Below are 25,502 nucleotides of genomic sequence, written 5' to 3' on the forward strand. Positions count from 1 at the left end.
GTTTCTGCATTTTGTGATCATGCAGAATGATTGTGTTTGTGCAGCCTGTGCAGTAAACCAGAGGACACACTCTGCAGGGCAGCTTCTTTTATGAGTTACTTCTGACTAATGATGAGGCATAATGTGACAGATCTTTGACTAGTGCATGCAGTGCCCTTGATTCAACTGTCCAAATAGTGGAGAGAGGAAGAGACAACAGGAAGGACATTTATTATGATGAAACAATTAAAAGAGCGTATATATAAAATTTGAAACCTCTAAATGTCAATCAATACAAAATGTTACATGCTTGTGAGCAATATAGCAGAGAAGTGTGGTGAATATAACTATAACCATTACTTTCAGCTGCCTAGTTACTGCTGGGCTGTATCATCCCTGCTCCACTGCGCAAACCCTCCAGGCCAGCGCTGTTCTCACTGGCTAAAGTTCAGTGAGTCGAACACTGTAGGATTAATTCGAACTAATTTGCAGATGGCCGACAGACTAGACCGAGACTCGGGGGAGACTGTACAGGATGATTGTGCCCTAGCTCGGTGTAACGCAGCACAGCGTCTCCAACAATGGAGGATGAAACCATGAGGTAACTGTATTAAAAGAAGAGTGGGGGTGGGGGAATTGTGTTAGTTGTTTTATGATACTCAATGATTCATGAAGTTGGAATTCATGTTTTTGCTTGCTGCCCCTCCACAGAGGTCAAAGCTAAGGCCCGGAGAAACTTCTCTTCTGGAGGTGATAAGGATGGAATGAGTTCAGCAGTGATTGGTGTCACAGGGGATCGGAGGATGGATGTTGTTTTTCTACTGCGACACAAACTAGCAAAATCTAAATGCAAATGAAGGCTTAGTTTGAGGGACATTTTTGTTCAAGTTGGTTAATATGGCAAAAATGAAAAAAGGAGGCTTTTTGATAGGTTGAAACTTGAGATCTGATTGAAAGTAAGCCTTGCATAATATTTTGATAGGCTGAAAGAAATTCAGATCTCTGCAAACATTATTTTGTATTTTTTGTGTTTTCCTTCTTCAAATCACCACCACACTTTAAAATTTGAACTTTAAATGTGTCACTCCAAGGGCATCCATTTGCTTCCCAGGTTTGGCACCTTGTAAATGCTGATCTGAAAACTGCTGCACGTACATTAGAAAAAAAAGTTCTTAAACGTTGAAACTTGAGGTTTTAAAGGGGAGATTTCTATTTGTGAAACTTAGTGGACATACACCTGCTCTCCTATTGCAGTCTGTTATTTCAGAGTTGAGTTAGCCCCGACTTTTCAAAGATCACACATGTCAGAGTTTGCAAATCCCGAGATTTTTGGCAGCGATGCCCAGCAGCTCTGATCTAAAACTCTAGAACTGGTGGTCTGGGATCCTGGAGGCGATGCCTTTTTTTTCAGTTTTGAGAAGATAGACAACACTTTGTCCACGGGTTACGGTCGTCAGTACCTGCGATCATGCTGTCTGTGGTGGATATACGCTGGAGCACCTGCTGGATGAGCCCCACATCGGTGCACGCCTGCAAGTTGCGGACGCTCTTCTTGAGGATGGCAGTGAAGATGCTCCAGACCTCAGCCTGACAGGTGGGCTCACACTTATCCAGCAGCTCCACCATGCACAGGATGCTGTCCGGCTCCTGGATGATGAAGTTCATCTCCAGGTCAAACTGGCCGCCGACCAGCTGGAGGACAGATACAAAGGGAGGTAAGGGAATGTGGGAGGGAGGGAGGGAGGGAGGGAGGGGGTAGAGGGTGTACAGTGTCAGTCCGTCATCGGGAAAATAGAACAGAGCAATAAACAACTATGAAAAACTCAAAAAGTGCAATGAATTCCTCTTCAAATCACCAGCAACACAAAACCAAGAGCTTCAAAAACAGCCTGATGTGCATCACATTACTTTGTGTGTGCACTGCACTGCACTGCACACACTAAACAGATGATTAATCATGCATCAGATCCACTGCTGGCCAACTGGATTAAAGGTCACGGGAGAAACACAGGTCCCTGTCAGTCTATCTGTGTGTCTGTTTGTCTGTCAGTTCACTGGGCTGTTTACAGCTCCAGCCTCCAGACACTGTGATAAGTCACCCAGAGCAGAAAATATCAAACAAGGAGCCATGTCAGGGAAACGAAGTCGGACATTCAGACAGATTCAAACAGTGGATTTAAGGGTCTTTTGTTCCTGAAGGAGGCTGTGGAATACTAATGGCAGCTGACACAGCCTGGCAGACACAGACCTGAGTTATAATTCAGTTTTACTTACAGAGAATATATACAGTGAAACATCCAGAGTGATGTAAACCTCATCAGAAGATCTACAGAAAAGCCTTTTAATGCCGGATTTTTAAAAAGCTTTTAACAGATAGCACTTGGTAACCTTGTTTAGATATAAGAAATAATAATATTTATTATTTATTTATATCCAACAATCATAGCTACAGGCGCCAGACTGATATGGATTTTTTGGGGGTCGATGGAGAAACAAATAAAAGAGTAAAAAATGTATCTGATAATAATATATTGGCTGATCCAAATTTATATATTTTCATTCAAAGCATGTATTTTGAAATAAAATGTTTCAGCACAGATCTCCAGCTTGTTTCGGGGGCAGTGAGGTAGAATGTCTGTGATATTACAAAGGAGTAATGTCCTTTGTGTGTGGAAATAAATTGTGTGAGCCATAAATGTCATAATTTGTCACTTGTTAATAGTTGTGATGACATTTTTAGTATTGAACCCTGCCTAATAGGAACAGATAAGGAAAATAACAATGCTGATGTCATATTAATAATGTGAGTGACGCCGTCATGTATAGGAACAAGGACTAAAAAAAAATAAAAGCGTGATAGTCGTACTCGACCATTAGAAGAGCTGTGTGTGGAAACAATATGATCTGGTCCTGGGAATGAAATCTGTCCCATTAAAATGACTGAGGTGGGATTAACACTGTGGGTGAGAGTGTTGAGTACAAGATATGAGACGGGGAGTAACGCTGCGGCTGCAACATCCTTAAAGACAAAGGGATGCGGTGAAGATAACACTGACACACACAGCTCACCTATTGTCCCTTTAACCTCATCTCATAGATATCTTTTTATTCTATCATGTCGAGTATGAACATTAAAGTGATCGTATACTATCCATCACCTCTTCTCACAATCACAGAATACACACGTCCCATTTCCTTTATCCGTCACCTCGATAGAGTCTTGTTTTTAATATGAATGCAAGGGTATCTTGTACTGTTCTTATAGTCAAGGGCCAAAATGTATTTAACAATCATATTTAGCACATTATTCATGTGACAATAACACTGTTTACTATCTTAGAACAATATTATCACTTAGTCTGGTATTTGTATCAGTTAATCAATTGTTTAGTCTATAAATGTAACGTTTTTTTTAATTTTAAGATGTCATAGAACCTGCATGACAAAGAAATGTAAATAAGGTTTAATATTTTACAGTTCAACCATAAATTTTACTATACGTAAATAAATACAAAAAAAAGAACACAAATACAACCAAATATAGGACTTGAACTGAGAAAATGAACACTAATCTTTCATAAAATATTTACATAAATTTACATCTTTTCTGCTTTGCTTATTCTGTATAAGTTTTCATATCAGAAATGTGAATGTTCAGTCATTTTAACCAGCCACGCTTTTCCAAAAACAATGTCCACACTCCTCTGGATAAATCACAGAACAGATTTATATAACAGAAAGTAGCTATGACAGCTCTTAGCATTTTTTTATATTTCAATGCTACGAATTACAAATAAAACTTTAATTATCTGTTGTTTTTGGGGAGTGAGGACAAAAACCTGCGGCACAGATACAGTATTAAAACTAAACGAACTATCCGCATTAGTAGAAGAGGATAGGTTGAAAAAATAGGTTTTTGAGTTTTGTAAAGAGCAAAAAGATATCCAGAGTACATTTAAAAAGATACTTTAACAAAAAGGATTCCAATGAAGAAAATAGTTTCAGGGAAAATGTCCCGTAGCCACCTGTAGGGCAACAAGCCAGTCTCAAAGTACAACAGTTCTACTAACACATGCATGCTGCTAATGCCCCACTGGCAACCTGTCTCCTTTCCTTTTTGTCACTCAGCAAGTCGTTGACAAATCCCACGACTGTCTACAAAGTGAAGTGCACCGACTTCTGAGTGGAAGCCCCCTCGATTGCAGCAAGGTCTGCCAGTAATGGATGTCGGGTGCCACTTTACCACAGTAACAGTTGATTTATGAGTCTGACACCGCACATGAGTCATCAATCCATCAGATAGTTGACCGAGGGGACCGAGAACAAATGTGGAGGAGATGGAGACAGAGTGCCACACTGTAGTGACATGCACCTGGCAGGTTGGCACACGTGAAGATCATAAGATCGAGTTTGGACCTGATGTGGGACTTGTGTGGAACAGAGCTGCTGTAAGTGGGCGAACTGATAAATCGATCAAGAGAAATCAATTAGCAACTTCTGGGTTGTTTTTTGGGGGGATTTCAGGCCCAATATTCTGAAAACAGCTTAAAAGACAAATATAGAGCTGTGAATTGCAAAAATCTGTGTGACAAAAACTATAGTTTGTATTTCACCTTTTTTTAACGAGTCCGCTAAGAGTTTTGGATTTTGTTTTTTTGAGGTGAATGTTTAACCTGACAAGTGTCTTGGGTAGAATCTGAAGAGCCAAGAAATGGATGATTAATATAAGTTGAAACAGCTTTTGGACAATGGTAAATGTCAAAGTAAAAGTCAAAAGTCAAATTTACTATTCACTGTCTCATGGCATAAAGAATAAAGTGCTAACCACCTTCACCAGAGGTAAAGTATAGAGCTGCTACTGCTTTAAAACTGCACAGCAGCTTGTTAACATGCTGGTGCTGGGTACAAAATAGTAATACATGATCAGTAGCCCTAAAACAGATTGAATTATGCAGCCATTAATCAACAGTAATACTTGAACATTGATGTAGATTAAAAATAAAAACGCACTTTCCTATAGCTGTGTTCATATTTTCATTGTGTCTAATGATGCATGGCACGGTTTGCAATATGTCATTTTCTTAGATTGTTCATTTCAATCATCTACATTGCTCTATTTTGGAAACAGGTGTGGAAGGCTGCCAGCTCCGGCCTCGGCTACAGCCAATGATAGCTCCGCAGCTAAAGCCGCCATAAAGCCAGTGTCTTTATGGCAGCTAGACACCAGATCCCTGGCTGGGTAACCTAGCCTGGCTGTTCTCCCCTGAGGCCTGCCTGAATTAATCATGCCTGAGCAGCCAAGCAGCTACTGGGCCGTAACACAAAGCCCCAACAAGCCTCTATGGTCCCCACAGAGAACAACATAGGACGATGGGGATAAATGGCACACCACAGCTAAACATGCATTTCAGCTTACTTGATAGCTGGAGCAAGGATGACATTAGGATTCTTAGGAAAGGTCAGACTTAAAATCCAATGTCAACAATGTCTGACATGATAAACTGAGCAAAAATTTTAAAAGCAATGGGAAAGAAAGTCAATTTAAAGCAAAAATGGAATGTGGAGAAGTTGTAACCCTGAAAAAAAGATGCAGTGAAGTCCATCCAAAACTGGTTTGATCTCAATATCTATTCTAAATGTGCCAGCATCAAGTTGACATTAGTGGTTTTGTAAAGTGTCTTGACAACTGAGTCTGATGGACTTCAGCTGTATGTTGTGTTGAGCATGCTAACATAGATTCTGTAGATAGTATATTAGATACCTGCTAAACAATAGCATCTTGACATTGTCATTGTGACTATGCTAACTTGCTGATGTCAGTGTCCACATCATCGCACTGTTGTGCTGGAGAAACATATCACAGAGCGGCTAGCATGGAACAGACCGTATAGACAGTATATAACTTGTAGCGCCCTCTGCAGCCACAAGTGGTGATTAAAGGTCTCTGTGTGCGATCAACTGAGTGGTAGTCCCTCCCACTAAAAGACAAAACAACTCAACGGTGGATATTCCTCATGATCAAAATTTTAAACCAGTGGGCAAGAAGCTGAGAACAAGTGATTTATTTAAAAAGCAGAGTAATTTAAGGTCTGAGCTGAACAAAACAGGCGTCTAAATCATTAGAGAGACATGTGAAGCAGAAAGATGAGAGAGAGCCACAAATTATGGCCATTTTGTACCAAAGGGTGAGGATATTACTCAGCTGAAATGAATAGGCAGAAACACTGATGCTGTCAAGCCATGGCTGCTGGGTGTTGAGCCCATCTATCCATTGTGTGTGTGTGTGTGTGTGTGTGTGTGTGTGTGTGTGTGTGTGTGTGTGTGTGTGTGTGTGTGTGTGTGTGTGTGTGTGTGTGTGTGTGTGTGCTGTTGATGTTCATCTTTTGGTTCTCCCTCTAATGAACCTGCAATTAATTCTGTGAGTAAAATCATTTGAGTATGGAGTAATTTGCCTGAATGAGACGACAGCAGAGACAGACAATAGAAAAATGGCCGTGACAAATTTGTGCTCACGTCTTGCAAGTCTCCAGTTTTGTCAGACGACTTGCGTCGAAGATTGAATTGCTCTGGACAATCAACATACATGACGTACATCATGTGATATCATCTGACAGTTTGGATGTTTAAGCCGTGGGACAAGACTTTGAAATATCTAATGTTTGATTGATTCCATTGTAGAGCTGGAATTTCTCTGAAACCCGGTGTGTTGTAATATGGCCTGGTTCAATTGGCCTGAGAGGAATTTGAATACCCTCTTGATTGTAATTACAACCCAGCTTGACTGTGGTTTCCAATCCCCTTTAATATAAATCAAGTCAGAAAAAACAGTCCAACAAATGGGCTGCCTGAGTAACCCTGCTTTGAGCACACACCACTGGCCTAGTTCTTCAGCAGCTCTCTTAACTGCAGCTCTTAACAAGCCATCATGTCAAACCAAAGCAGTTTAGCTTATTCATCCACAAGGGTCCGCAACACCAAAAACGAAACATCCATCGCAGCAAACCAAAACATGATTCTTGATATGACAACATTTCATAATCCAGCGACTCTCCCCTGCTGATGAACCCTCACATTTCCAGCACGCTGACGTGAGATGTTGAAGTGGCCCCAGCAGATAGGTCGGTCAAGCAAATAATCTGTCAATCCCTGCGGTGCTGGCAGTGATACGGTGGAATGAGCCTCTGATTGAGAAGGTGAAGGGACGGAGTGAAATATGAGGCACTTTACTTGAAGGGGCTTATACTGCATTCAAAAAAAGATTTGAACACTATAAAAAAAATGCGTTTACAAAAATAACAAGTAGAACAAGTGGCACCAGCAATTAGACTGCAAATATGCCAGATGCAATGCTGGAAATATGAGGGTGACCATGAGACATCTCCTGAGCCTCTGCCTCATGGCGAGTATATTAACAAATCCTGTATTATCGCCTTTTAATATTCCCTCACTTACTTACCATTTTGATATTTTACAGTAGGACGAGCTGAGGTAAAAGGCAAGGTCTTACTGGGACACTTAAATTGAACGGAATCCTTGTTAATGTTATTTGACACAAATGTGTTTTCTAGAGTCTAGCGGTGCCCCAATTCAGGGGCCACATCCTTCAGGGGCTGTCCCATTTTGAAAGCTCCTCCTAAAATCCAACCTCTCGTTCAACGACAACGAAGAATCCGACAGGTGGATCTTTCTTAGACCAACTTACGGCCTTCACCAAGGCTGTGTCGAGAATCACTCACTAATCACTATATAGTCCATTATAAAGTGAGGTCGCCTGTGGCTTCTTACCCACCTGCAAAGTCTCTCCTAAAAGATATTTCTGCCATTGTTGAAATGTCTTCCTTGTCCTATGGTTGTCTCAATTTGACTATTGGCAACACTGCCTCCTATATCTGGTGGTACTTTGTGCACTTCATCTGAAATCTTACTGATGCACAGGAAACAGATGAAACAAATGAATGCAGACAGAGGGCTCCTTCCATTTCCATACAGGTATTAGACGTATAAATATTTGTTATCATAATTTCATTGAATACTGACAGTCCTGCTCTCTACTGCTCTCACAACTCACCCAGTCCCTACAATTCTATACATCTAATACATAAACAAATGGCAGAAATAAATAAGTATGAATTACTACTGTTTTACTGCCGTGTGGTTATTTTATTTTTATGTTCAAAAAATATTCTGAAAACATCCTCCCCACTTCCATGAGCCTGGCACTCTACATTTGTCAAAGAGGGAGTAGAAGGTAAAGTGGTGACAATTATTCATGCAGTGGTGGAAAACATAGGTTCAATGAACACAGCTCATTGGAGCCTTTTTATCCGACTCCCTCACTTCATATACAAGTGTTTATTCCAAATCCACTTTATGAATATTTTATAAAGCCACCAAATAGTAATAATTTTGTTTTGCATTTGAGGGTTCTGTAAAATTGGGATTAATGTGATGATTATTCAGCTCTGATTTCTTAATTATCACTGTTTTTTACTCATTACTGTACGTTTTCTCTCATCAGTGCCACGTTGCTTCCTCCCTTAAAATATCACACAAAGACGTGACAGAGAGGTACAGCGGGGGGACGGAGATATTTAAATAGCTGTATTTCTAAGAATATCTTCAGAAGGATAACCTGCCAATCTCGGCCGGCAGCCGTTTTTTACACTACATTTAACATGAGAGTGCTTAGGCAGCAGTCTGATCAACACATAACTTCCTTTGTTGTTCCAGTCATTGGCCAGAAAACACAGGTTTGGAATAACATGCGGAGAAGACTGGCCTGATTACAGCTGATAACATTAAGTAGAATTCTTTCACGCAATCGCAAAAACATTTATCCTGCATTACGCCATCTGCACTGTGTGATGGGAGAAACCAAGATCCAGAACCAGAAAAAGAAAAGCAACTACAGAATTAACACATGCAACATATTTCAATCCAAACGGGAGAGAAGGGATTTAGATTGCATAGATTATGATGCCATCCATCATTCTATAGCCATGCTGTTCCGTCCTTCTGTTTCATTCGCTGACAGTGGAAGGTGATGTGAAATTCCAAATGTGTCAGAATGCCTGTTTAAGCTCCCTACTTATGATGCTGCCATCCTTCAAAACACAGCTTTGTAATTTCTCATTAAACTCAAATGCACTGCCCTAAACAGGAGCAGGAATTAACCCAAGAGAAGGAAGAGGAATTAGTTTCATAGCAGAAGTTTGACATGCTTTCATCATTGCACATGAGCAAACATAAGTACGTGCACTGGAAATTATCGTGCATTTACATAATGTCGGAATAATCTGAATCAGAGAGTCACTGAAAATGTTGGAACACGAGTTGCTGACATAAACCACATCAAGAAAACTTTTTTAACGTTTAATGTGCACACGTTTAAAATCATCTGCCAAACTTAATCTTCTTTATTTGTGCTTCGTTATTATGCAAATATGGAAAAAGATATGTCAAAGTGTTGTTTAAACACTCTTAATACATGATTACGACACATTTTGTTTACAACATCCGTGTTTTCTCCATATTCCGACTCAAAGTCAGATCAACGACTTCACAGCTCAGGGAAACGGGAACTTACAAGGAGCGCGTTAATGCACGAACAAACCGGAGAGGCTGCTCTTGACCTTTTTTCACATGACGCCAAAAAGTCGTAACAGACCGAACACATATGAACGAGAATTCTTTAACACGGGCACTGCCTATCTGGCCATCTAGCTTCAGCTGCAGGGTGGATGCTATTGTCAACAGAAGGAAAAGGCTTGTCAGGAAACAGTCCTCATTAGACAGAGTCAAGGCCTCAGGGCAATCTTTTGCTTTTTCTAGAAACACTCTGACTGCTTCTGGAATGAAATGTTGAAAATTACAACAATACTCAAATATTCACAGGATGGTTCTCTGCTTGAGAAAATCTTTATGTGGTCTCTGTCTGGAATAGGTTATTCAGTATTAACGAAGTTCCTGCGGAAGAATATGTTTCCTCTCTGCAGACAGGGGGTTTGAGAGGAAGATGTGATCAGGACTGAGGTAAACAAAGAATTTCGTCGTTTGATACCGCAACCCCGCTGATTTTAGTTTGCGTAGTGGCAGAAAATAGGAAGGTTGGCTGGGGTGCAACTTGTTAAAAATAGCTGCCGGAGCAGGGAAGTGAAGAAGGAAAGAGATAAACATTAGTGAGGAATTCCAGCCTGACTTGAAGCACGGAGGAGTGAAATGAGAATTTCAACACGAAAGAGCCTTGTTTAGTCCTTTCACTTAAAAACAAGCCAGCAAAGTGTTCAATGTAAACAAACAGTTTACTCACAAACAAAGAGTTGGGACAAAATTGATGGTATGCATCCTTAAAAACATTGTTAAAAACTATTTCTATCCCTTCCTTATATATACATACATATATCTTTTTCTAAAAACAAGGTAAATGAAATTATTAGAGTCATATGGAAAGATATTAACCTTTTATAAACATGAATTCAGCCACTGTTCTTTACACATATGACGTATTTGGATAAACCTCTTGCCAAGACATTTGCATCAATTCAAACTGCCTTGCTATTAAAAACATTTACACTATTAAACATTGTTTTTTAATCCAAGATTTAACTAAAACAAGAAAATCCAAATATTAGCCATGAGTAAAATACCCAATCTGAACTGGTTTAAAAAGACTAGGCTTTTTCTTAATGAGGTTTATAAGTGGGAAACCAAACCTGAACACTTCCACTAATATCATAAAAAATTTAAACCTTTGGGGAAAAGGTGACTACCATCTGTTTACTAATAATAACTCCTGTCAGCAATCAGCTACTTAACAAATTGACTATTAGACAACATTTTTCCGGATCTGTTTGGCTTCGCGCCTCAGCCAAACAAGCTCCTTGGGAAAACCCTGAGTGTAGAATCAGGAAATACTCTGCAGTTTATCCCAACACGGTTGTTCCACTCTAACCGGCTTCCTGTGGTTTGTACTTCCTCTATTTTTTCCTTAAAATATGGTCAACAAAGGCAGCTCTTATCTGCCAATGACAACAACACAGAGCAAATGCCGGTACTACATACAAATGAACCCGTTTAAGCAAGAGTTATTTGGTATTTAGTATTTACTGAATGGGCACCATTAAACTATATAAAGTTATTTGTTTGGGCTACAGATGCAAAAACTTCTTTTAAAAAGAAGCAAGGCACAAAGTGACAGCCCATCATGTTGAAGGTTTTAACAGTTGCCCCTGGGAAACCAAAACCAACTGTTGAACCTTGATGACTTGAGCACAATTCAATGAACTATCTGTGATGTAAGATGCCAAACCAATAACCACGGTGATGTCGCAGCATCGACACTCATGACCTTTTCACATTTACTTCGATGGGTTGTGACCAGGTGCTGCCTTGTCTGATTGTCCCGTACATGTTTGATGGCACGGCCTCATGTCTCGTCATTCAGGTTTATGGGTTACTGAATCATTCTTGTGACATCTCGAAAAGGCCTCCTGGATACACGGTTGACAGAAAGAGTCACATCCAGTGTAATAGGATGCAAAGTTGGTTTATTTGTTCTTTCATATACTGCAGTTTCATTATTATTAAGTGTAGGCAGCTCAGACAGTTATCATACATTTAAATATACATGTTTTGAAATATGGCACATTTTAGTGTGATCTTTTTCTCAAAGTTCTGAAGAGGGAGAGAGTGATGTGCTTTTCAAGGAAATGCAAAAATGTCGTTCTTATGTAGTTCTTATCTCTAGTTCTGGCAGATGATATCTGGGTGAGGATTGCATTGCCTTAAATTTGCCCTTATAGCCACACATTTTAATTTTACCATGTTTACGCACCCTCCTCCTCCTCCTCCTGAAGTACTGCAATCAAACCATGACATCCTTTTTCTGAGGGGGGCTACTGCAGCAACTCAAAATGACTAAAGCGAGGCGTCAACTTTTTCAAAAAAACATCTGGTTAAAAAAGCTCTCCAAGCTGTCGAGACAAAAGCTGAATTTTTTTCAGCCGTAAACACTATGTTACGATTGTGCAGCTTTTGTTTTTGGGCTTCATCTCTCATGTGCAGCCTGTGCTCCACAGAGGTTGAACACCAGACCATGGCAACAGATCAGTGGCTGATGCAGTGTGAGAAAGCAGGTCAAGGGGAGAGGAAGCATCTAGGGGTCGGCAGTCAGGTTCGGCCAAGGGCCAGTTCTCCCAGCTCTGCTCACTGGAGGCCCAGCACAGATTTACAAGTACTAACAATGGTACAGGCCTCTGTGTAATGCATGCTCATGTATTTGCATATTATTTCAATTTATTTGGTAATAAAATAAATTTTACAAGGAGTTTGACTATTGTTTTAATTGTTCTTGCCAAGGCTTAAGTGCAGCTGTTGGCTAGTGGAGTAGCTAGTGCACAGTCACGCGCCTTAATTTCCAGTGTGAGCAGAAACTTTATGCCATCTGGTCTTACATGCATGCATACAAGCATTATAATTATTACTGAAAGCCAGAATACAGTACAAGCATGCAATCTCAGTGCAGTTTCTCCTCACCTAAGCAGAAACGTTAACAAGTCAATTCTACCACACAGACATAGCTGATTTTCATGCACACTAAAATGTAGACAAATTGAATTACTAAACAATTAAAGGCGAGAGGAGAGCAGATGATCTCTTGTGGAGAGCAGAATCATGCAGTCTATCCCATGACTAATACAGAGGAACATGCCACAGGCTACGCTGCAACCAAAGCATTTGCTTACGAGCAGCGAGAGGAAAAAAAAAACTAAATGGTCACCATTGTGTCAGTGTTCTGTAACAGGCCGGCTCCACAAAGGTTGATTTGTCTGAAGTGAAACATGGCTGGATTTCGTCACCACTATCACGATCTATTAAATCATGAAATTAAGAGCATGGCACAGTGTGTAGAGAATAGTGGGCAATGAATACATCTTCGTGACTAAAGAACAAACCAAATAGGGAATCATAGCAAAATACTGAATCATCTTTGACCTCATTATGCCGTCAGTGCTACCCAGGCCACAGGGAGTTAGCAACATGCACCTCACTGCATGTTAGCCGGCTGCATTGGCTCACGTCATGTCAAATACCAACTGTAAATGCTGGTTGAACACATAACAGCATTTAATTTATGCGAGCAAAGGGTCGAGAATGGACTAGAAAGTTCTGACAAGTAGCTCTGCACTGGTCCGGACAGAAGGTCAAACAGTCTCCTGCTGCTTCTTCACAAGTGAAAGATAACGCGTCCTGACGTTTTCTGGAGTTTGTCTTAAAACAGCTATATTGACAAACAGTGATTACAGCAATATAATGTGGTTTCCTTTTTTATGTATTAATTAATCTGCCAACAAAAATACTAAGGAGGGACAACAGATTAAGACTTCGACATAGTAATTCTCCTACAAAGGAGGAGCATTTATTATTATGTTTTAATATTCACACATTTTGTGAGGATTTAACATTGAAACTTGGCCAGCAGGCAGGCAGCATTAGCATATCATTACACCCCCCACTGTGAGGAGAAGATTGTGTGCCAGGAGGTTAATACCGCTTTCTGTTTAGCCAAAAGCTCTGCTATAGTGTTCCAGCATGTCAACAGTGTTAACATGATGTGTGTGTGTGTGTGTATGTGTGTATGTGTGTATGTGTGTACACTGCATTTTCAGCTGATTATCAACGGTGCAACTTACTTATCCACTGGATGCGCATGAAGGTGAAATCAGCAATGACAATGAGATTCGTAGCCAAGGGCAAAGGTAGTGCTGTGTTTGGTCGGGAGTACGACAAAGATATATCTTGGTTTGGTCATTTTGTAGAGGCAGTAACCACTGACCAACAACCAACAAAAAATAACACGGATCCAGAGATTCATCTCGAAATCTTGTACCTCGTTTACACCTAAATTAGAGGGTATGAAGAGTATTTAAACACAGGTAAACTTAATAAAAATAGGCGATTGACTCCTTTCCCATCGCCAGTAGAGGAGTTTCTGTGAGTCATGTTCGACATCAAAAAGAAGCTCCACAACTTCGCAAGTGTTTCACCAAGATGTAAAAAACAATAAGTAAACAAACGTTCATGGCTATTTACTCTCCAACGTGCAGAAGTTCAATGTACGTCATAACCTTGCTCTGGAAAAAGGTGCCGCGTCAGCATCTAAACTGCCAAAATAAGGAAGAAGATATGGCATCCACCTGGGTGTCGTGTTTCTGTCACTGCCCATTAAAACCTGAGTCATTTGACCCGGGAGTGAATGCCGATTGTATCCATGGGTTTTCTGGAAAGGAGCTTTATAGAACACAGTCATCCCATCAGTACACAGCAGGTGAAAAAAAAGAGTAAATGCAAAAACCATTAACAACCACGAAAAAAGCTCTATATCAAGACAAAAGCTCTGCTCACTAAACATTACTAAAAAAGAAAACAGCTCCAATAATATAATACTTCACCTCTCCACTAAACAGCCAAGACTATTTTGTTCAAAGCGTGTCCAGGTGTCGAGATTATCGGTCTTTGAGATGTCTGCCTACAGATGTTTTTTCATTTGGGTGAACTGATCCTAGCCACGCTCTTAATGGTTTAGTATTAGTCTACCAATGAAAAAGGCATGAAAGTGCAGTTTCTTGTCGCCCCTGTGGCCGACTCAGCGATCGAGTATAATGATCGTATCGTTGTTCTTTGAGAGTCTCCACCAACACTTCCTGTTCCCAGCTTCCTCCATCATAACCAGTGGCATTCTGTTCGGATGCATGTGTGAGCTGGCACTGTTTATAGAAGACAAACTAAGGAAGGAGAGATGGAGGCCGAGTGGTAGATTTCATTATGGCCCCTGCTTCCTAAAACAACACTGCAGTGGGGGGCAGAGAAAAAAATGTGTAACAGGTTAATCTTTCACTAAACTGTCAGCTATTTAACCAAGGTAAGAAGCAAACTGGAAGTTGAGTGGATTCTGTGGAGAGATACAAAACTACCAAGATACACAGCCACAGATATAAAAACACAAAAAAACATATAGGTTGCTGTTTTTTCTCCTCAGACGGTTTGTCCCATAGGAAAAACTGGGATTATTTAAACCGGCTTAAAAGTAAATATGACTTTGTCTACTGTGTGTTCTTTGGACTAAGACGTTGAATAGAAACACATCTGGTGGAAAATAGATTCTATTCCAGTGCAAAGCAATAAGTCGACAAATAAACGGAAAAAACTAATTGAGATAACTGTTTTTTCTGTAGTGGGTGCCACAATTTTGTGACATTGTAAAAAAGCCTCAAGCAACTGAGTGCATACGTCCATATGTCTTATTACAATTTGGAGGTGTTTAAGCACTAACTTGCCATATAGTTTTTACACTCACAAAATAAATATTCTGTGATAATGACTGTTCGTAATATTGACTTTTTTTGTTGAATTAGGTAAACTTCCTCCCCAGGGATATTTCAGTTTGCTTCAAAGCCCCAAAATACATTTAACACAAGTTCTCTCATGACAATCATCTCTACATTTGTCCTGCGCAACACATCATAGGATCTTAAATGACACATCCTTCAAACATTGATGAATCCGAAGGCCATCTGCCTGTTTTGTCAGCACACAGCAGGTGATGAGGAGGCACGATGGGTAATTTATCTGTTCTGCTTCGGGGCGAAATAGTGACACACTGGGCAAGTAAACCGAAAACTGACGTGTCAGTTAATGTAGCACCAGTTTACGGCTAAACAACAGTGTTGGATGGTCACAACTGTGTGCTCAAGATGCTCATTGTGTTGACTTCAGCACAACAACTGGAGCAAAATGGGGCAATAGCCACAAAAATACCTTCTTTTCTTTACGGGAAATGTAATAAAAAAAAAAAGGCTATTTAAGGACACAACAAGCAACGACGACGACAGTGAAGTGGGAAAAAAAACGAATCCCTATCTCAGGACCATAAACAGGGTTGCTTATATAGACAACACGCCTTGAGTGCTTCACACCGCTTTCCGCCACAGTGGAGAAAAGGTAAAAGGTGTGACGTGCAGTGGGGATGATGCGACAGATAACAGAGAGAGAAGCAGATACAGGGTTTCATTCATGTGTCAGATTAGAGGGCTCTTTGTTACGGCCAGAGAGGCCGACGCCGGCCCGCAGAGCGGACGAGGATCGCCCTCGCTGCCCTGGCACTTGTGTTAAGATTGGAAGCAGCTGAAGGGAGAGTTTGTGCGTCTGCTGCATTACTGTCGACAACAAGTGCACATTAGGGATGGGCTTTACAACAAGCTGCCATCTTGATCCTATGAGTAATAGTTTCAATGCTACTGCAGTGATAACAAATTTTCAACTACTACATTGAAATCAATCAAAGCTCAAGAGTATGCTAGAAAAGCATTGACAACTTTATTATAAATACAACCAAATATATAGAATTTGTTAACATTACTAAAAATAATACTTATTATTTGTCAAAAGATGAATCTGAAAGACTCAATTGATAACTTTGGCTTTAAAAAGGTTAGTTCAATCAAAACACAGAAAGAAGTGCTTTGGGGAAATATGATTTTTAAGGTCTTTGATTATAGAAAAAAAATGTCTTGAGTAGTTGTATTTCACATCATCAGTTACCTCAGGGTTTACAAGTTATCTCACAAATAACTGTGGCCAGCCTTAGCTCCTGGTTAGTCACGGAAAGATCAGCCGAAGTCTGCTAATACCAAAAGTAAAGCAGCTACTAAAAGTGCATGGTTCCTTTGTGCAGTGGTGAGTAAATAACCAGTGAAGACGCAGTTTAGAACAAATAATTTCACTTGTGACAGCCTGTCTCACCGGAGGATCCTCAGTGTCAACATCAGAACAACGGAGGATAAAGTGGGCTACAACACTAAAATCAAACAGATGCTGTGAGTGTTCCGACACGCCACGACACCTAGAAATAATACTGAACAAACAGTGCTTATGACACAAATAGAATCACAGAGAGCACACGACAAGGTGTATTCTTTTTTTTTTCTAAATCCACATAACGTGAAACATTTAAAGAGTCTATGAATGGAGCCACATAAAAGTACTTTGGTGATCCCATAACAAACCCTGAACTAGAACAATGCAAGACGCAGCACAGCATGAAGGGAAAAGACACTTGGAGATGGAAGGAGACAAGTTACAGTCGCAGAGACACGGTGCCAATTTACTGGGTTGAGAAACATTTTGTGTTACGCATAATGACATCGTTATCTTGATGTAAAATGACCTCCTGATTTTGGACATATCCCGCAGCCCTACTTTGCAGTATACACTTAATGGTGAATTAAATGTAGGGAAAACATTGTGTCGCTATAACCACAGACCTTTCTCTTGGTCAATGGTTTACAGAGCCGGGGGTTTCTGTGCTCCACACTGTTAAAAAGCAGCTCTGCTCTGTGCAGCCGATGACTCCAAATTAAAGCCCATATTTAATTTGAGAGAATAAACCGGCTCAAACGATAAAATGGAAGCCAGATATTATCAGGCCCTGTCGGCTCTTTCACAGAAACACTGGTATCAGAATAGATTGAGCAAACAGGTCATGCTGCATCAGACTTTTATTGTTTTATAAGGCTATCTACTGCATTGCTAGTTGACACAGAAATAGATCTGAGCTGGCCAGATGAAGGTGGAGCGTCTGTTAACAAAACCTGTAACGTCACACAAGTGAGGAGACATTCATTCTTTCATATTTTCATTACAAATATACACGATTATCATAAAGGTCTTAACGCCTTGACCTTTGCACACTTTGATCATGTTCTAATAGTCATTGTGCCCTCTGAGGTTTCCTAAAACTGGATCTTTAAAGAGGGAAATCTTTGCTTTTTCTTTCACATCTTTTTATCCTATACAAGTTCGTGTTGTGCGTGACTCGTGTTTCAAATCTGTAAATTCTCCTTGCCCTGCATGCACTTTCAAAATTGTCTGCCAACCGCTCTTTTTCGACTGACATAGACAGATAAATCAGTGGTTGGTGTTTGTTCCAGACAACACACCTGAGAATTGTAACCTCACTTTGCAGCTCCTTGCAGCTTTCATCATTTGTTTCGGTTGGCAGACCAAGAAAATCCAACCAGCGGCTTCCTGTAACACTGTGGGCTGCCACTTACAGCACAGTGCACACACACTGTGACTACATGCCACGTGCCGTACAAGATCGAGTGAAGTAATGACTGATGAAAAAAGTCAAATATTTACAGAGCCCAAAAGACTTAAGAGCTGAAACACCACACTACGGCCCAGAGACCAATGGACAGGACATCTGACAGGTAGCCAGAAATAGGTGTCCAATTGTGGCTCTGGCTACTTTTGTTCACCCGTCTCTCTGTGAGGGGCACGACACATAGTGTATAATCAGCTGGTGTGATCTTGTGGGCTGCCTCGTGTTTTATCTCAGTGGTTTTGGGGGGTTATGTCAATCCGCAAACTAAACAATGACAGTGACAGAAACCAGCAGAGGTGTGAAGCAGGATGTTTATTAAGTAACCCCTAGTGTAAAAGATATTTTACAATGTTTTAATAGCAAACGGGTTAGAAGACAAATTTGACGAATCTTCACAGTGCACAGATACATTTGATTATATATAAATTAAGTTATTATATTTTATATATTTAATTATACATTTAGTTAATATCAAATTGTTAAATAGAAGAGCACTGCTTGCTTTGTGAGATCATGCATGGTTCCCGGACACTGCACAACTGAACCCATTGCATGACAGATAAAAGTCACATAGTAGTTCTTATTGTTTTTACTCTTTTCACCTTTATTTTTCTTGTACATTCATTTTTATTGACACATTATTGCTTTTATGTGTTCAAGCTTTTATTTACTTTTCTTTCTTTGCTGTCAAAACACTTAACGTAAACTCAATGTAATGTATTGCTTCCAGTCCAATGAGTGTTTTACACAGACTGGGCTTGTCAATCCAGACAGGTAAGACCTGACAAGCCATGACAAGATGTTCCTCAGCAGGTGAATACGAGAGTGCCTCTAACTACAGTTCATGTGATCGCGTTTCTTAGATACCAGTTTAAATAAAGTTATTTTAAAGAGGACAACAAAAAGAGTTTCATCTACTTATCTGGGTCACTTAACTTTCACTTTCATCTGACACACCAATAGTAGCTAAAGGTTGACACGGAGGAAAACCAACCGCATAGCATAAGGTACAACTCCAGTGACTACAGACATGAGATACACTCTTCCTCCCCCTTTAGTAATGTCCTGACTTCAGGCAGAAACAGAGCCACCATAATGAGTTCCTTTCTTAAAAAAAAGCAAATCCTGGTGTTTACAATCCAAGCACATGTGCTACAAATCACAACAAACACTATTTTAGGCCACACCATACATTTTTTAGGTTATTGTCTATGTTGCATTTAACCACAAGCAGTGCAGGAGTCGTGCAGTGAGCCTGGAACAAGATGTGCAGCGTGAGACGATGCGAGCACAGGGTGGTGGGTTTAATGAAATGCACAGTGCCGTCTCTAAAAGCCCTAAAACGATGCTGACCATGCAAAACATGGGGTCCCATGGACCCACGCAGAGCTGCTCTCTGATATTTCTGTCCAAACATATGCCTGGTTGTCTCTCCAGCTCATTTGGTGAAATATTAATGACTTTTTTCCAGACCAGAGAAAACACAACAAAACAAGTACTAATTGGGAGCCTCCTCTAGTTGTATTTGGAAAGAGAAAACAATATTTCCTTGTAATATTTTCCTAGTTCCTATTTGCAGTGGCAGGTTTCTCCTTCTCTCATCAGTAATAACAGACACACAGAAGTGGTTTGCAGCCAAGGACAGAATTATTCCAACCAATATTTACCTCTAATTAAAATAAAGGATTTTTTTAGGGGCTCATACCAATATTATTTTCTTTTTCGAAACCGCTATCAACCTGTATTTATTAAAATTCACAATTGGCAATGATTCCGGGCTCTATTGCAGACCTACATAATGTTGTTTGTTGTATTAAGAAACATATATTTCCTCACAGAATAAACCTGTCTGTGTCTGTTTAATGATTAACTCTCTGTGGATCTTAATATTAGTCAAGAGCAGACACTCTATGCAGGACTCACCACGGGCCAAGCGCTAAATGACCTTAAAACACTGGTTTGACTCTGATGTGAAAATATTGTATTACTTAAACGTTTGATAGTTAGACCTAATCGGGCCAGACCCCATATCGTTGTATACTGGCATATCGTATTAGAAGAATTGTCTGAAAATCAAGGACGTCTGTATTTGAGTTAATGATTTCATGAATATATTTGATTTTGTGAGCTCACCTTCCCTGTTGTAAATAGTTTCAGCAGCGTGTGAACTTCTGTACTTTCTTATTAATCAGTAAAAGATGTGATCATAAAACCTAATATTTGACCACTTGTATAAGAAAATTAATTGAATTAATCATTTAGCTGCTACAATGAAAATAAGGTTATCACACCAGCTGGAATAATAGAATAACTTTGTGTTTGGTGGTGCTAAAACTTCGTGACATGAGGGGAGGTGTCCACCACAGTTCACTCGCCTCCACTCGAGACCACTGTGGGGGCTGGTGTCATGACTGAGGACACGGAGGATGAGCCTCCCTCACTGAAAACCACTCCGCTCATTGTGTTGCTACAGTGACAAAGCAGTTCCGCAGGTTTCACCTTCACCTCTCCTCCCTCCTTCACCTCTCCTCCCTCTTTCTCCCTCTCTCTCCTACCCGGCCAAACTCGAGCCGAGCATGCTCTCTCCTTCACGCTACACTTCCTTGTTACGGGTAGCTTCATTCATTCACATGCAGGTGCAGCAGAATCATGTCATTACTCCAACAGCCCAAGGTGCTATCGGGGCTGCAGACAAGACGAGAGCGCAGGGTGAGGAGTTTAAGGGTGAGCAACAGGTAGTAGACCGATAAGGCGCACACACACACACACACACACACTGTGACTGACCTGGATATGTCACAAAAAGCAACCAACTGTGCTACAGCTTCTGTGCCATGATGATCCTGACACTAGTCATCGTGTCTGATTCAGTTAAATACTAAGCAGCAGCACGTCTTAACAACATGCTACAGTATGACAATTAGAATACGAAATGTGCCTAAGGCGAAACGGTGAGACATAATATTTAAGTGTTAATAAAGGCAACAGAGAAGACTTCTGAGGAACCATCCATGCAACTAACCTTTTCTTTTTCTATTTTTATAAACATATAACAAATCTAACAATACATATGACACTTGGTGAAAAATTTAGAAATTTAAGTACACACTTTTCTAAATATATTCAATGTGGATTTGGTCAAAGTAATAGAAGTAACAGTGCACAAGAAATTACTTTAATGTGCACTTTACTGAATGAGGAATTGTGCATGAATGTTGGATATATAATTGGGCCCCCTGAGTAAATTGTAGCCCCCGATTCAGAAAAATCCTAGATCCGCCTGTGAAATATTATAACCAAGGGTAGTACGTGTTTATGATTCATTGCACTGTTTCCATCATATACTCACAGGTAGATGATTATTAAACATAAACTGGTGCTAAAGTAAAGTGCAACTCCTGAGAATAACAATGTCAGACCCGCATGTCACTCCACCGTGACAGTACCATCTATCTCCGGCCTACTCTGAGCTCCCATAATCAGCTTACCAGGTTGAACACGGTCTCCACGATGTCTCGGTTGTTAACTTCCCCAACTTCCACCAGGCCGGCCAGCACGGCGAATTTCATCCTGATCCCCCGGATGGGCACCGCGGGGTTGAGCTGCACGGCGCCCGGTCTCCCGTCCTTTCCATCCCCCGGCTGAGCAGCGCCCGCCGCCTCCTCGCTAGCCATGGCTACGGAAGGAAGGACGGACGGGACAGGTGGCGTTCACAGGTGAGGCACCTGTTCACCTCCCCCGGCGGTGGTGGCGGTGCAGCCGGCGTCGGGAGGAGAGGGAACGCGGGGGGTTTATGTCCCCTTCAGCTGGGTTGCTGACGGTCCGCGGGCTCGCAGGCTAAACGCTGCCCTCCCCATCCAAAACCACGGGGGGAATGGACCCGGAGAGCGGGCGAAGAAGAAGCGCTGGCTGGGTATTTGTCCGTGGGTGACAGGCTGAAAATCAACCGCTCCTCTCCGCGGCGAACTGCTCCTCTCCCCGCTGCGTAACTCGATAGCAGGCGGGTGGATTAATGCCGCTGAAAGACGGAGGGGAAGAGCGGGGCAGGTACGAGGGAGGGAGGGGAAGGCAGGTGAGCCGGAGCTCGGTCACTCGGCTGAGCGGGGGGCGCGGGGAGTTGAACGTGTCCGTGTGGAAGTTGCTTTTGTCCGCGCACAGTTGACAGGTAGCGGCGCTGCGAGAAGGAAACTCACCAACTGGAGAGGAGAGTAAAAAAAGGGGAAGGAGGCGAGTCCCAGGCAGCAAGCTCCGGGAGAAGTCGATGGAGATACGGGGTGTGTGTGCTCGGTCCCTCCCCGGCGAGCTCCGCACACTTCGGTGAAATGTCAGCGATGACCCAGCGGCGCCGCGTTCTCTTCCTGATTCACCCGCGGCAGCTTCAGCTCGCCACCGCCATGACAGTGTAGCCGTTCAGCCAGCGGAGCATGCGCAGTGCGGAGCTCGGGCTGCTTCAGCTCGGGGGCAGGTGAGACGTTCAGGTGCACGACGCGCACACACACACATGCATACACACGCACACGCATACACACGCACACACACACACACGTATAGATCTAATCAAGTAGTCACACCAGAGCCGGACTGACCCGTTTCAATGCCCCGGGGCTGAATATGAGCTCATGGGCCCCTGGTTCTTCTCGGCATTCATTTTTGGATTGGTGTGCAGTTGCTAATTGTTGCTGGTACTTGGCGCTGTTGCATCGTTCATATGGGGAGAAAAACTGTTTTAAGTGGGGGGCATAGCTCACCTGCAGCAGCCCTGGTTCGATTCCAATCTGCGGTCCTTTGCTGCGAATCGTCCCCCATTCTCTCAGGCCCCCTTTCACCACTAAACTATCTCTGTCCTGTCCAATAAAGGCCTAAAATGGCCAAAATAAATATATATATTAAAAAAGGAAAAACCAGCTTTAGGGCTGCTGCTCACTAGAGGATAATCGGGCCCCCCCCTTCTTACAATCGCAAGGGCGTTCCTGACTGGAGATCACCTGACTGCTGATTATCTGCCCAACTAATCCTGGAGTGTGGGGGGGTTTCAAAGTAATCTTAATACTACCGATTGAGTCGGAATCTTCCCGATCTTGATAATCAGCAGGGAGCTGTCCGGGAAGCGTCACCAACAGGATGGTACGTACCTATACAGTTACAACTCACCTCCAGCTCCTGTTTCAAAATGTATAGTTTTTTTTCCGCTTTAAAACATAACACAAGCTCCATGTTTGTCTTTCAGCTGAAGTAAGAAGACACTCCAGTTCAGAAGGTGGTGGTAATGTGCCTAAGTTGTTTGCCAACCGCCATTAACATACTGAAGAAGAAGGAGAGGATGACGTTGTCGGAAGTTCTGGCCAAATCGTCCAGTGTGTGTGTGTGTTCTGAAGATTATAAGATTAAAAATCGGTTAAATCTGTCATTGTGTCTGTGGTCTCCCACGTTGTTAAAATCAGTCAAGAGTTTGAAACCCTCTAGTGTGCAGCAGCCTTTAGAGATGAGAGAGTCGATGCTGGACTCGTGTTGACGGAGCTGTGTTCAGACCTGACAAAACCTTTATTCCTTCTCACACACTCCCATCACATAAGCCGTTTTCAGACATGACTGGAGGAACTCCAGGCAGAGAAGTCCGGAGGCTCTCACTCGAAGGATCTCCAGTGCTCAGTGCATGTCTGAAAGCAGGTTTACAGTGACACATTCAGTGAAAACAAAGATAACATATACACCAGCCATTTTCTCTGCACAGTCACATATATGCAAATGCAAAGTAAATATTGCGGTTCAAGTTGAAAGTTGAAAGTTGAAAGTTGAAAGTTGAAAGTTGAAGCCATGCTGCAGATTTGCTTTGCCACAGGAAGACTGACAGACAGATGTTTGGTCATTTATTATTCCAGGTTGGAAAGTTGACTTGCAGTCAGGTGCACAAGATGAAAGTCAACAAAGACGTACAAAAATAACAACAATATGTACATGAATACAAAAAGTACAGATATGTTCCTAAGCTGTCTCCTATAACATTTTAAACAAAGCACAACTGCACAATATTGGTAAAAAAAAATTACTATAATTCTTATGCTAACATTACATGTGCAAATTATGCAGGTTTATTCCATGTGGAAAAAAATAATCTCTACTTCTGCTGCACTTATAACAGGCTGCTCTAAATATCCGGCCTGAAGGAATTGTTTCAAACTCACAGTGCAGGGGCTGATTTGTGCAGTCACATACAGTACAGACCTGGTTCTGAAGGACGTGTCGCTCAAAGATAACCATCAGGAAGGTCTGAATGCCCATCACCTCGTCAAGCACCGTCACAGTATGTCTCCGCTGATTTTTGTCCTTCTTGTTGCTGTAGTTAAGAAACTGAACCTGGTGGTATTTGACCTCCTATGATACATGGCTACAAACTGTTTGGCAGAACAATAAACCCTTAGCCCATGTTATACCCTTACTTTTAAGATATTATATGAATTTATATAAAAGAATCAGAAAACTGTAAATCATGCCACAGATTATAACAAATGCACAAATGCCATAAATAATAAAACATAACTATAACCCCCCACAGGGAGACTAGTATCATGATGTTGAACAAGCACCAATCATTGCTTTGCGCTGCGACAACACACAGAGAGGGGGGGTTTGACATGTTGAACTTTGTTTTTTCTGAAGCACAACAGCACATTGACAGACATCATGCAGCCGAAGGAATGAAAACCAAACATTAAAGCAAAGTGACAGCTCTGCACTGCTTGCCTTTTCAAATCATCTCCAATAACCCGTGACGTGAGATGTAGCTGAGTGGAGGACAGGCACAGGTCGTCCCATGTCAGATATTGCATTAGGGGAAAATCACAATCAAATACAAACGGAAAAGTGATGACGCAATGGATACAGTTTTTCTAATAATGCCTGTGTCTTATTTGTCTTGTCCTTTTTCTCTGCTCACACAGGTGAATTCATATTTGTTTCTGCAAGGACGGCCCCAGCAGCTATGAGTGTTGTTGTCCCAGAGGCAGCTGGCGTCACCGTTGCCACTGACCTCGCAGTAAACTGTAGCCGAGGCCTCGGGGAGCCCGGGAGTCATGGAAGCCAGCAGCACCACCCCAGAGACGCAGGGGCCCCGTCTCTGATGTAATGACCTGAAAATCAGAGAACTCGTTTTGCTGCAGCTCAAATGTAGACTTCTCAAAATTAGACCTCGATAAGCCTTTGCTGACCTTTGGATCGAACATAAACCTGCCTCATTATTTTTCTAACAGGGCTCTGTAGAGATAATGATCATCTTTTGCTCTCTTCCTGCCGTCCTTTGTTTTAAAGTCTTACTGTCCAAGTATAATATTATGATTTCTGCACATAACCTAGGATATAAAAC

At 41.6% G+C, this 25,502-nt stretch overlaps 1 protein-coding gene across 8 annotated transcripts in view; it reads right to left on the bottom strand.

The window, feature by feature from the left end:
• The window catches only part of lrba (LPS responsive beige-like anchor protein), a 179,560-nt gene extending 156,978 nt beyond the window's left edge, over nucleotides 1-22,582 (bottom strand). For all 8 annotated transcript variants that reach the window (XM_035165809.2, XM_035165866.2, XM_035165857.2 and 5 more), the window contains exons 1-2: nucleotides 21,631-22,582; nucleotides 1,440-1,671 (exon numbers count right to left, since the gene is read on the bottom strand). In XM_035165809.2, the coding sequence (XP_035021700.2) occupies nucleotides 1,440-1,671; nucleotides 21,631-21,816 (418 nt within the window). In that variant the 5' untranslated portion in view covers nucleotides 21,817-22,582. The remainder of the gene's footprint in view (nucleotides 1-1,439; nucleotides 1,672-21,630) is intronic.
• Nucleotides 22,583-25,502: the final 2,920 nt, after the last annotated feature.

Source organism: Hippoglossus stenolepis, chromosome 2 (genome assembly GCF_022539355.2).
Source record: "Hippoglossus stenolepis isolate QCI-W04-F060 chromosome 2, HSTE1.2, whole genome shotgun sequence".
NCBI lineage: Eukaryota > Metazoa > Chordata > Actinopteri > Pleuronectiformes > Pleuronectidae > Hippoglossus > Hippoglossus stenolepis.